This window comes from Pteronotus mesoamericanus, unplaced genomic scaffold (genome assembly GCF_021234165.1).
Source record: "Pteronotus mesoamericanus isolate MK-2021 breed Mesoamerican mustached bat unplaced genomic scaffold, CSHL_Meso_final contig_169, whole genome shotgun sequence".
Taxonomy (NCBI): domain Eukaryota; kingdom Metazoa; phylum Chordata; class Mammalia; order Chiroptera; family Mormoopidae; genus Pteronotus; species Pteronotus mesoamericanus.
The window spans coordinates 18,082,348-18,094,749 of record NW_026555068.1 but is presented as its reverse complement, the minus strand read 5'-3'; the positions used below and the strand labels follow the sequence as shown (position 1 = coordinate 18,094,749).

General features: G+C 41.6%; 1 protein-coding gene across 1 annotated transcript in view; it reads left to right on the top strand.

Annotated features, from left to right (window-relative positions):
• The window catches only part of ASAH1 (N-acylsphingosine amidohydrolase 1), a 31,104-nt gene extending 20,559 nt beyond the window's left edge, over positions 1–10,545 (top strand). The window contains exons 6-14 of the mRNA XM_054566133.1: positions 107–181; positions 1,067–1,112; positions 1,895–2,039; positions 2,590–2,644; positions 2,768–2,849; positions 6,140–6,271; positions 6,372–6,495; positions 6,910–6,966; positions 8,368–10,545. Coding sequence (XP_054422108.1) covers positions 107–181; positions 1,067–1,112; positions 1,895–2,039; positions 2,590–2,644; positions 2,768–2,849; positions 6,140–6,271; positions 6,372–6,495; positions 6,910–6,966; positions 8,368–8,457 — 806 coding nt within the window. The 3' untranslated portion in view covers positions 8,458–10,545. The remainder of the gene's footprint in view (positions 1–106; positions 182–1,066; positions 1,113–1,894; positions 2,040–2,589; positions 2,645–2,767; positions 2,850–6,139; positions 6,272–6,371; positions 6,496–6,909; positions 6,967–8,367) is intronic.
• The last annotated feature ends 1,857 nt before the right edge of the window (positions 10,546–12,402 follow it).

Genomic DNA, 12,402 nt, shown 5'->3' with positions numbered 1-12,402 from the left:
GGTACGCCAAAGCAAACACTCGCACAGCGATGATAGTTCAGCCCTTGCTTTAAATAATGTCATGGTTCTGTCTATTAACCAAAAATTTGTCTGTCTTTTCTCATAGGAGAGATTATTTCATTCAATATTTTCTATGAATTTTTTACCATTTGTACTTCAATAATAGCAGAGGACAAAAAAGGTAAGTGTGCTCACGGAGGGCGGGCACCACGAAGTCCAGAGTGAAAGAAAAGTCTTCCAAATAAATGGAATTAGAACTTGTCAAATCTAAGCTTGCTTTGCAAATTTTGTGTGTGAATCCCAGAGTTTTATGGATCCTGGTAAATTTGTAAGAGTAAGTTGAAAACTATCCTTATTTTAAGACCACGGTAATGCCTATTACAGTTTAATTCAGCCATCCAAACAACTTGGAAGAAGCGTTTCAGGGCTACAGACATGCGTGCCCTTCCTCATCGTCTTCTCATGCTCATCTTCGTGGTCTGGCAGAGAGCCTCACAGGGCGCTTCATTGTCTTTGTGTACGTGACGATCCCAACGCTTTCCTTGACGCCCAGGACAAAGCTCCCATCAGTCCCCCCGCAAGGGGCCCCCTGCAGACCACCTTCACTTTCCCGTGTTTTTCCTAGCAGATCCCCCAGGGACAAAGCACAGGGTGATTCACTCTGATTCACTTTTATTTTTGACCTGTACTTGGTGTAAGGTCTGCCTGGACCTAACCCTTGAGGTGTCCAGCTATGGGTGACAATACCTGAGGCATTAGGTGAGGCTAAAATAGCTAGGCCCGGGCAGGACCATGTCCTGCTGGACCACAGAGTGACCACGGATCCTTTCCCCATATTCGAATCTTACCTGGAACCCCGTGTTCTCGGGGGTTATGGAGGGACCTGGCTGATGTGACAAGGACAACAGCTTGCTCTTAAGACTTACGGTATCAAGATGCTGCATAAATCTTCTCGTTGGATTTAACAGTTGTGAATATCAGTGAACTAAAATGAAGTGTCCAGCTTTAAGATCCATCGTACTATCATAACCGTTCCCACATGTCTCTTTTGCTTACTTTCAATTAGGTCATTTACTACACGGGCGCAACATGGATTTTGGAATATTTCTTGGGTAAGCAAAGAAAATGGTGTGCGTCGGTCCTTCGGAAGAGTAGGCTGTATTATGTTGAAGAAAAGTCCCCCGTCAGGCTCAAAGCGGGACCACAGGGGAACAGGGTGGATTCCTTGGTTTTGAGACAGGGCGGGCGCACTCGTACTCAGTCGTGTGTGAGTTTGTACCTGAGTTCTGCCTCGTGAACAGAAACCTGGAGCGTGCTTGAAGGCGCCGGCACACGTCTAGTTTAGTGCTTAAAAGGAGCTGTTTTCTGTCGTCTTGATCTTTCTGGGAGAAAAAAAAAGTAACAGGGCTTTACAATGAGGAACCTAAATTTGAACCTGGAGTTTGCTATTTAAGGCTGTTGAGAGAACTAGTTAACTTCTCTGAGCCTCAGTTTTGTCATGTGAAGAGGACAGAACCTCTGTCTTGCAAAGTTCTTTTTTATAGTGAATTTATTGGGGTGACATTGGTTAATAAAATGATATAGGTTTCAGGTGTACAATTCTATATGTCATCTGTACCTTGTGTTGTGTGTTCACCACCCCAAGTCTCCTTCCAACACTGTTGATCCCCCCCTTTACCCTGTCCTGCCTTCCTCCCTCCCCCTTTCCCTCTGGTAATCATCCCACTGTTATCTTTGTCTCTGAGTTGTTGTTGTTTGTTCTTGTGTTTAATCTCTCAACCCCTCTCCCCTCTGACACAAAGTTCTTGTTCTGAAAAGGTTCTGACATAAAGCCTGGGCCTTGACACCGTATTCCTGATTGTTCTTAAATGGCACTGAAATTTGTCTTTTGCAGGTGGAACATAAATAACAACTCCTGGGTCGTCACTGAGGAGCTGAAACCTTTGACAGTGAATTTGGACTTCCGAAGAAACAATAAAACTGTCTTCAAGGCTTCAAGCTTTGCTGGCTATGTGGGCATGTTAACAGGATTCAAACCAGTAAGGCATCTGCTGTTAGCTGATTTTACAGGTAGCTCTGTGTCTTGCTTTGACTCTCAGTGGAGGGTGGAATCTAAGGAAACGAGGACCTACGAAGAATATGAAGCCCCTGTTCATCCCTTTGTACTTCTTGTCAACTTCATAGGTGTGAGCTCACACGGTAGAGAGAAGTAGAAAAGAAATGGAGGTTCCTGAGCCCATTCTGGGGCAATGGCGTGTGACTGGGTGTCGGGATCGGGGAGGGCCCACCTGGGGCCTGGTCCTGGGCCTGCCACTCCGGCACAGTAGGCGTGAATCTCTGCGTGGCAGATGTTTTGTTAGAAAAGTGAGGCCAGTAACAGTGCATTTACTTCTTTCACACACCAGGGGTGAAAGTGCTTTGACCTTCTACAAAAGCTCTGTAATAGGAGGCGATGTTATCATGGTTGTGATTAATCTTTGCATTCCCCACGACCCAGTCCAGGTCTTGACACACCATCTAGAGCACAGTGAGAGGGCCTCACCCAGGGTGGTCCAAGTTTCTCACTGCACTCCTTTGTCTTTTCCCCAGGGACTATTTAGCCTTACACTAAATGAGCGTTTCAGCACAAATGGCGGCTATATGGGTGAGTAGCCAGTTGCTTAATGAAATGGAAATTTCCTAGAGGTTTTAAGAGACCTGCCCTGCATGTGGTTTGTAGTCTCGCCTCCTCCTGGTCCTGTGACCCTGTGTGTTTGCTCTCTCCCAGGTGTCATCGAGTGGATTTTGGGGAAGAAAGATGCCATGTGGATAGGCTTTATCACTAGATCAGTTCTGGAAAACAGCACAAGGTGATCTGGTTGCTTGATCATCGAATTTAATATTTTATCTTAAAATCATTTTGGATATAATTGATATATAACATTAAAGTATACAAAATGTCTTGATACTTGTATATATTGCAAAATGATCACAGTAAGTCTAATTAATATGTATCATCACATATAGTTACAAAATGTTTTTTCCTTGTGAGAACTTTTAAGATTTGCTTTTAGCAACTTTCAAATAGATAATATGGTATTATTAACTGTAGTAACCATGCTGTACCTTACATCCCCAGGACTGACTTATTTTATAACTCAACGCTCTTACGTTTTGGCCTGCCATCTCATTTCACCAACGCAGTCCCCACCCCGACTGCCTCTGGCCACGACTAATCTGTTCTCCGTATCTACGAGTTTGGTTTTTTGTTTGTTTTTATAGTCAACGTACATGAGAGCATGTGGTATTTGTCCTTCACCTTTAGATTTATTTCACTTAGCAAAAAGCTTTCAAGGTACATTCATGTTGTCGCAGATGGCAAGATTTCCTTCCTTTTTATGACTATTTTATTGTGTGTTTTATATACACACCTCATTTTCTTATCCATTTCTCCAACAATGGACATTTAATGTGTTTCCATGCTTTGGCTATTGTAAATAATGCTGCAGTGAACATAAGGGTGCCTATATCTTTTTGCATGTTTTCGTTTCCCTCAGCTAAATACTTCTAGAGGTGGAATTGCTAGGTTTAGTTTTTTGAGGATCCTTCACACTGGTTTCCATAGTGGTTGTACCAATTTACATTCCTACCAACAGTGCACAAGGGTTCCCTTTTCTCCACATCCTCATCATCACTTGTTATTCCTTGTCTTTTTTGATAAAAGCCATTCTAACAGGTGTGAGGTGCTATGTCATTGTAGTTTTGATTTGCATTTCCCTGATTAATGATGTTAAGCACCTTTTCATGTACATGGTAGCCACCTGCATGTCGTCTTTGGAAAAATGGCTAGTCAGAACTGCTTATTTTTTAATAGGATTGTTTGGGGTTTTTTTGCTGTTGAGTTGCATGAGTTCTTTATATATTATGGATAGTAACCCCTTAGCAGATACATGATTTGCAAATGTTTTCTCCCCTTGAGTAGGTTTTCTTTTCAGTTTTCTTTGCTGTGCAGAAGCTTTTTAGTTTGATGTAGTCCCATTATTTTTGATATTTTTGCCTTTGATTTTGGTGTCAAATCTAAAAAAAAATCATAGTCAAGACCAATGTCAAAGAGCTTACCACTTGTTTTCCTTTGGGAATGTTATGGTTTTAGCTCTTAAATTCAAGTCTTTAATTCATTTTTGAGTTGATTTTTGTGTTTTGTGTAAGAGAGTGGTCCACTTCCCTTCTTTTGCATGTGGCTGACGAGTTTTCCCAACATCATTTATTGGACTATCCTTTCCTCATTGAGTATTCTTGGCCCTTTTGTTGTAAATTAATTGACTATATGTGTATGGGTTTATTTTGGGGCTTTCTATTCTGTTCCATTGAGCTATATGTCTGTTATGCCAATACCATACTGTTTTGATTACTATATCTTTATAATATAGTTTGAAATCAGAAAGTGTGATCCCTACAGCTTTGCTCTTATTTCTCACAATTGTATTTGTCAGAGGTTTGTTTGTTTGGCTCCATATAAAATTTAGGATTGTTTTCCTTCCTTGAAAAATGCCATTGGAATTTTGACAGGGATTGCTTTGAATCTGTAGATTGCTTTGGTTAGTATGGACATTTTAACAATACTAATTTTTCAATCCATGAGCATGGAATACCTTTCCATTTATTTATGTCTTCCATTTCTTTCATCAATGTCTTATATTGTTCAGCGTGCAGGTATTTCACCTCCTGGGTTAAATTTATTCCTTGGTATTTTGTTTTTGATGCAGTTGTAAATGGGATTGTTTTCTTAATTTCTCTTTCTCATAGTTCATTATTAGTGCATAGCTACTGATTTTTGTTTGTTGGTTTTACCCTGCAACTTTACTGAGTCTGTGTGTGTGTGTGTGTGTGTGTGTGTGTGTGTGTGTGTGTGTGAAGTCTTTAGGATCTTCTATATATCATATCATATCATCTGTAAATAGCAACAGTTTTACTTCTTCCTTTCTGATTTGGATGCCTTTTCTTTTCCTTGCGTAATTGCTCTGGCTAGTACTGTCAATACTGTCCTGAATAAAAATGGTAGGAATGGCCATCCCTGTCTTGCTCCTGATCTTAGTAGAAAAGCACTTATCTTTTCACCATTGGCCGTTAGCTGTGGGCTTGTCGTCTGTGGCCTTTATTATGTTGAGGCACATTCCTCCTGTACCCATATTGTGCAGTTTTTAATCATAAATGTATGTTGAAAATTGTCAGTGCTTTCTCTGCCATCTATTGAGATTATCACCTGATTTTTACCATTCATTTTGTTCACGTGGTATATCACATTGATTTGTGGTTGTTCCCGCTTCCCTCGGGTATATCCCACTTGATCATGGTGTATGATTCTTTTAGTGTATTGTAGTTTATTTTAAATTACTCATATTGAAATATAAAAATATTTTCTAGCTTATTTTCCATTGAAGAATTATTTCAGAATTTCTTAGGTGAACCGTATATGGAATTTTTCATTTCTGTGTGTGGTGTGTGTGTGTGGTAAGGAAATGAATTGTTTAAAAAGTGTGAGGTGTGGTGCCACTATGAAGGGAACTCTGAGTTCTTCTTGCTGTCAAGAAAAAAAATAACTCATACATAAAATAAAAATTGTACAATAAACTTCATTTCCATCATAATACCTGTTAACCTAGAAGTTATGTTCTGTGCCTGTGCAGAAGTCTTATAGTAGCAAAACTGCCTTCATCCTGCACTACATCAAAAGGACCCAGAATAAATGGGCAACAATTCTGTTTTTAATGCTTTCCAGGGAATGAGATCAGTAAGCTTTTTTTGAAAATCCACTTCATTCATTAATAGCCCCAACGTTCAAGGTTTACTCTCTACTCCATAAGTCCTCTATATGGTAATTAATACTATTTCCCCTTGTCCTGTTGAGTGAAAAACATGGACAGCAGGGGCAGAAGATGACCCCAAGGCCGTTGTGTCTGTCCCTCCGACTGGCGGGGCATTTCGGAACTCCGTGTTCCCCCACATCGGAGTCGGGGACGGTTCCTCCCCGGGCCATTGCTCGCCACCCTCTTTGAAGAACATGTTTCTCAAATATTTGTGTTTGCTTAGTTTCTGTAGTTAAATTTAAATGCCAGGTCAACTCAAAATGTTTGCTTTTTAAAACAATGTTTTTATGTAGCTATGAAGAAGCCAGGAATATATTGATCAAAACCAAGATACTGGCCCCAGCGTACTTCATCCTGGGAGGCAACAAGACTGGGGAGGGCTGTGTTATTACGCGGGACAGAAAAAAGTCCCTGGATGTGTACGAGTAAGTACGTGTGTTAAAGCAAAATGGAAACTAAGGCACGGGCTGACACAGGCACAGGTGCACGGCATGAAGCCTGAGAGGAATCTCTTTCTCTGCCTAGACTCGACCCCGAGCAGGGTCGATGGTACGTGGTGGAAACGAACTACGACCGTTGGAAAAACCCCTTCTTCCTGGACGATCGCAGAACAGCTGCCAAGATGTGTCTAAACCACACCACACAAGATGTAAGTAACACAAGAAATGGTTGACGCTGAAGGTTACGTGAGTTCTGGCATTTTTCTTTGGCTTTTATAGAATTTACAAATCTTGCATTATCCAGTATCAATGTCAAGTCCCCACTGAGTTTGTTTTTAATTTAAAGAGCAAGACGCTACTGTACTTACCTTTTTAATTCCAATTCTGGATACCACTCAGTGAGGCCGAATGACAAACAGGCAAGAATTAAAGGCGGAGGGAAGACTCAGAAAGAAGTGACACATTAGAACCATTACTTCTGTCTCTGACAGTGACCCCAAGGGAAGCTCATTTAGGTGTTGGGGGAGGTTGAGGGAAGAACATCTTGGCTTCTAATGACCCATTTTTGTGCATAAGGCTGTTCACATCTGTATTTAACATGCTGAACTGTTCTTGTGTTTTAGAAAATCTCATTACCAACCATGTATGATATCCTGTCAACAAAACCTGTCCTCAACAAGGTATTTAAAATTTTTTATTGATTTTAGAGGGAGAAGGGAAGAGGGGGTAATGGAGAAAGTGGGGGGGGGATAGGAGGGAGGGCAACAAAGATATCAATTTGTTGTTCCAGTTATTTATGCATTAATTGGTTGATTCTTGTACACACCCTGATCGGGGATCCAATCTGCAACCTTGGCATATTGAGACGATGCTCTAACCAACTGAGCTCTTGGTCAAGGCTTAAAAATGTGTATTTGCTTTTAGGAAAGAATTTTGTCTTTGTGTTTTATCTTCCCCTATTGTCTTGGGAGAAAAACAGAGCTAGAATCCCAAGTCATGTTCAGCTTAAGGCTGATGTTTAAAAACGTTTTTTGTGTGACTAAAGTAGTAACTGCTGGGATGTGACAAGGAAACTGACCACTGTAGCTGAGGAGTCCAATTTGGTCAGAGTATTGTCCCAAGTTTTATTTACATGGCATTGAATTAAGTGTAGGATTTTAGTCTTCACTTCTCCCTATCAGATATCTTACGCTGTATACTACAAGCACCTAAAACTTGACCCCAAGAAAGTCTGAAGCCCACTTTTAAGACAGCTTTGTGCCTTGGTGGATTACGGTTTCTCCTAAAATTTATTACATCCTTTTGTCTTTTCCTCACAGTATAACTAAAAAATGCACCAGGTTTCCTAAGCATCCAGTTTGCTAGCAGGGCCCTCTTGTGTTTTCTGGGTACACACACCCAGAATGATTTCCCCATTGATTCTGTCTTCTCTGGTCCCTTTCCCTAACCCTCACTGACCTCAGCAAGCCTCCTTTTCCTCTGCCAGAACAAATTCCTCCTGCCGCTAGCGTTCAGATCAGAGCCTGGCTCCTGCAGGAAGCCCTCCTGAAGCCCACGTCCCCTTCGTGGGAGCTCAGGGTGCTTGTTCAGATTCTGTGCGCCTTATACTAGTCTGCATGCCTGCATAGTGCACCCCCCCCCCCGCCCCCGCACCGCTGCATATGCTGTTAAGGGTCAGGACAGCCAAAGCTAACCGGTTCCTACTCCATAGCACACCATTAGGCCTTGCGTGACTTTGATTTACAATGTAAATCGAAGGTGCAGTCAGTCTTACCGCGCTGGTGGGGAAGCTGCGCTGCTCTGGGATGAGGCCCTGTGAAGCACTGAAGATTCTCTCCCGAGCCTGTGTGTGTGCAACCTGCAATGGCCATCTATTGAAATGTTTTCCTTAATCATTAACTTACTTACTAAATTACTTGGATCTTTATATTATGTAAGTTTATTTTATATACTTATATAATATTAAATGTGAATTACTTAATATTAGGTAACTTCATAAAGCCGTTCTACAAGTCATGTTAATATGAATCAGGACAGCTTAGAATTGAAAATATGCTTACAGTAAAAATAATTGTTTTCAGCTGACTGTATTCACGACCTTGATGGACGTCGCCAAAGGTCAATTTGAAACTTACCTGCGGGATTGCCCAGACCCTTGTATAGGCTGGTGAGCGAACATCTGGCCTTCAGAACACACCTGACAAGGTGGGAGCTCACACGGCCCGCGACCGCAGCTGTCTGGCCTCTGACCAAAGTCAAAGACTCGGGGCAGGTTCTTTTTGAGGCAGGAGCTTGTCTGTCTTGGTACGTTTACACTTCACAGGCTATTCGTGCAGAAACAGTTGATTGTTCTCATTGGCACATAATTTAAGTGAAGTACGACAGTCGTTTACAATTTGCCGAGTTTCATTTCACTTTGCTATCTGGGGACGGGGATGGGCAAACTGTTGTGGGATCCACTTCCATGGAATAAAGCAAGTCTCCGAGGATGAGGAATTCTGTACATCCGGGTAATAGTTACGGTACATATCCCACCCTATTGTTTTTCACTTTTATCTACATACTTGTATATTTTTCTGTGCTACTGAAGTTAACATACGATTGTCTTTCCTGTTTGCGACAGCAATGTTATTTCACCAACTTTGGAGGCAGATGAGACATTCAACTGTATTATTTCTTAGTGGACAATACCTGGGCCTTTGACTCTGAGTAGGAGTACTTTTGGGGGTTCGTGAAGTAATCAGAATGCAAGGCAGTGTTTGACACACAGAATGGAAGTGTTTCCTTTTTGATAATTACCCTATCTCCCAGAAACCCCAGGAAGTTAGCTTCAAAAACTGAGCTCCAGCTTCTGCGAATTGATAGTCAAACAGGTCAGGCTTGTGGAAAACGAGAGCTGAACCCATTGTTTTAAACTTTACTGCGTAGGACCCACTAATAGAGTTTGAGATTTTTTTTCTTCTGATCAGTGCGTTTTTTAAAAACTAGTTACTAAAAATATTTTTCAGAAATCAATATATTTATGAAAAATGCTAACTGAACTTTTCTTTCACAATTAACTGTGAAATGCATGCCAGTCGGCATGGCTGTATCCACTTCATTTCCATGTCAGTTGTATTCATGACATTCAATAAAGTCACTGAAGTCGTGCCAGCAGTCTTGTATGCAGAGTGCGTGTACACATAATGTGTTCTTTTGGGGGTGGGGGTTATTATGGAGAAATCAAAGCTGAATATGACCGAGTTAAATTACAAGAGGCGTACAAGTGGGTTACTCAGCTTATGACTAAGCGGGTACAATTTCACGTGACTCATCCCCACCACTTCGTAACCCACTGTAACCAGCCCGGTGTGCTGATGCGCAACCGCAGCTCCTCCCAGACGGAAGGATCCACAGGTTAAACCCTGAGGAATGCCAATGTTTAACTATGAACAGAATAGGAATATATTGCCATATGACTGTCTTGAATGTCACCATAGAGAAATTCTAGGATTTCAAGGCTGGCAAACTTAAAACATCACTTAAGGTGAGGGATGGGACTATCTGACAGGATTTACAAAGCCTAGAGCCGTGCTTTTCAGCCTTTTTCATCTTATGGCACACCTCAACTAATTACTCAAATTCCGTGTCACACCAAAAAATGTATTTTTCACCAAATCCGACAAAAAAATATAATTTTGATTTAAAATATAATAATAATAATTACCTACCCTTTTTGCTCCAAAGTGACTTTTAAAAATCAGACGCCCATACCTGGATATAAGGATTTCTAGTACCAAAAATTAGGCAATCAGATGACCACTAAGATGCAACTGTATTATATGGCCTATATATTTATGGTTTGAGAGGGTATTCACACCAGACGGCTGTTGTGTTGGCTGATGTAATTTTTAAGTTTGACAATCCAAGGGAAAAAGAGATCAGAGCCCCTGACTAAAACCAGGTATTGCACATTTTAAAAATTATTGTGGCACACGGGCTGAACATCAGTGGCCTAGAGGGAATAGGAAGAAGAGTATCGCCCTATGAGTCGCAGCCTTCTCTCATGCTACGCAGTACGGATTGAGGAACATGCCCCAGAAAGACCTCTGGTGAAGAGTAACAAGACCACCTTTTCGGCGGCGGTGCCACCACGCCCAGGGAGCGGGCCAGGGCCTTGCAAACCCTGAGGCGACTGACACGAGTTGCGGTCACAAAGATCCTTGTAATTTAACCCTCATCCAATTTTGTCATGAAATAGAGACTATTGATTTTCAGCACTTTCTTGTTCAGAGACTTTAATAAACACCGACATTTGTACAATTGCTTAGTCACTGATTTACATTTTTCATTCTTTTTGTACATCTTCCTTTGATACAGCTAATTACCATTTGATAAAATGTAAATACTAAAAGCATCCTTAGATCCAGGCCAATTCTTTCACTTTGCAGATAGGAAAATGAGGGACAGAGGGGGTTAAGAGCATCAGTGTTTTTTTTTTTTAAGTCCTCACCCGAGGATATGTTTTCTTGATTTTAGAGAAGGGAGGGAGGTGGGGAAGAAAGGAAGGAGGGGGGAGAGAGAGAGAGAAACATCGATGTGAGAAACACCGATCACACTGATCGTGAGACACACTGATCAGCTGCCTCCCATATATACGCCCCGTCAGGGGTCAGACCTGCAACCTGGGGACGTGCCCGGGCTGGAAATCAAACCGGCACCTTTTTAGCGTACGGAACCGACTGTTCCAACCAACTGTGCCTTCTGGCCGAGGCAGCAACACTGGTTTGTGCATGATGTTTCGAAATGTCACAGTAATGCTCTTTGCTTTATTGTAATACTGCTCAAATATTATCTGTGAAAGAATTTTACGCTGAAGAGCAAAAGGGCTCTAATGTATTAAAAATGAATGCTAATACTTGTAAGAAAAAAAGCTGACGTACATACACAATGTTATATAAGCTGAGTTTTTGAATCCTGACAATCTATTAGAAGGTATAGACATTTTCTATATGAAAACCTAAGATGAGCACTGACGCATCAGAAGACATTTACATTCTGAAATATACCTTATTTTTCTATTACCAGAAAGTTTACTCAAATACAGTAGAATTCAATGATGGACTATAAAAAAGGGTTATTAGAAATTAAACTACTGAACACCTGTATGATCCAAACGACAGCTGGTGGGGGTAGATATAAAGATCAGGAGAAAAAGACAAGGGGCAATCATATGCTATATATAATCCACAGTGAAACAATTATATAATCCAAAAAGCTATCTGAAATACTAATCTTATAGCTTAATTAAACTCCATTACTCCATCTCTGCCGTAAACATTTCGGGGGTGTGTGGGGTAAGAGCGAGGGAATGAAAAAAGGAGAGAGAATAAGATAGATAACGAGAAGGACAAAGTGACAGCGTGGGAGAACGCCACACTTAAGATCCACTATAAGAACACTTCAGACTCTGCCTCCTTTGGTAAAAGGGGGACAGTAACAAAAACAATGTAGAGCCAGGACACGTGAGAAAGGAATGTCTGTTAAGCAAAAACCACAGAGAAGCAAGTGTGGCCCTGGGAGCCCCCTCCCTGTCCTGTGCCCTCTTTTCCAGCACGGACACACTCGCCGCCTTACAGTCGTTAGCACGCGCCACCAGAGCACCGACACAGACACTCTTCCTTTGGATGGACGAACCCATCCTCCCCTTCTAGGAAAACACCGAGTGTCCGACAGGTGACGGAGCAGCGCCCGCGTCCGCAGGCCGCCTGAAAGAGGCTCCACACACACGCTGAGCGCTGCCCCTGTGAGCTGGCCTAGCGCTTCCTGTTCTCCAAGTCTTTCGTGATGTCATTTGATCAATAGGTGGCCTTAAACAGGCTGCTATACTCTGGGAGATACAGTTCATTAAAGGTGAGGATTTCTAGCAGTATAACAATATTTACAAATATCATTTATTTTAAATTTACATGTGACTTGATAGGCCTAAATACCAGGGATAACCACACGCAGAAAGTCTTAATGGAAGAATATTATATGAGAGAGACCTCTGTGGTACTGAAACTTTATGTTGCGATTAGTTCTCAAAATAACCAATTTAACAGCTTTCTGTCAATTGCTGGCCCAAAGGTTTAGTG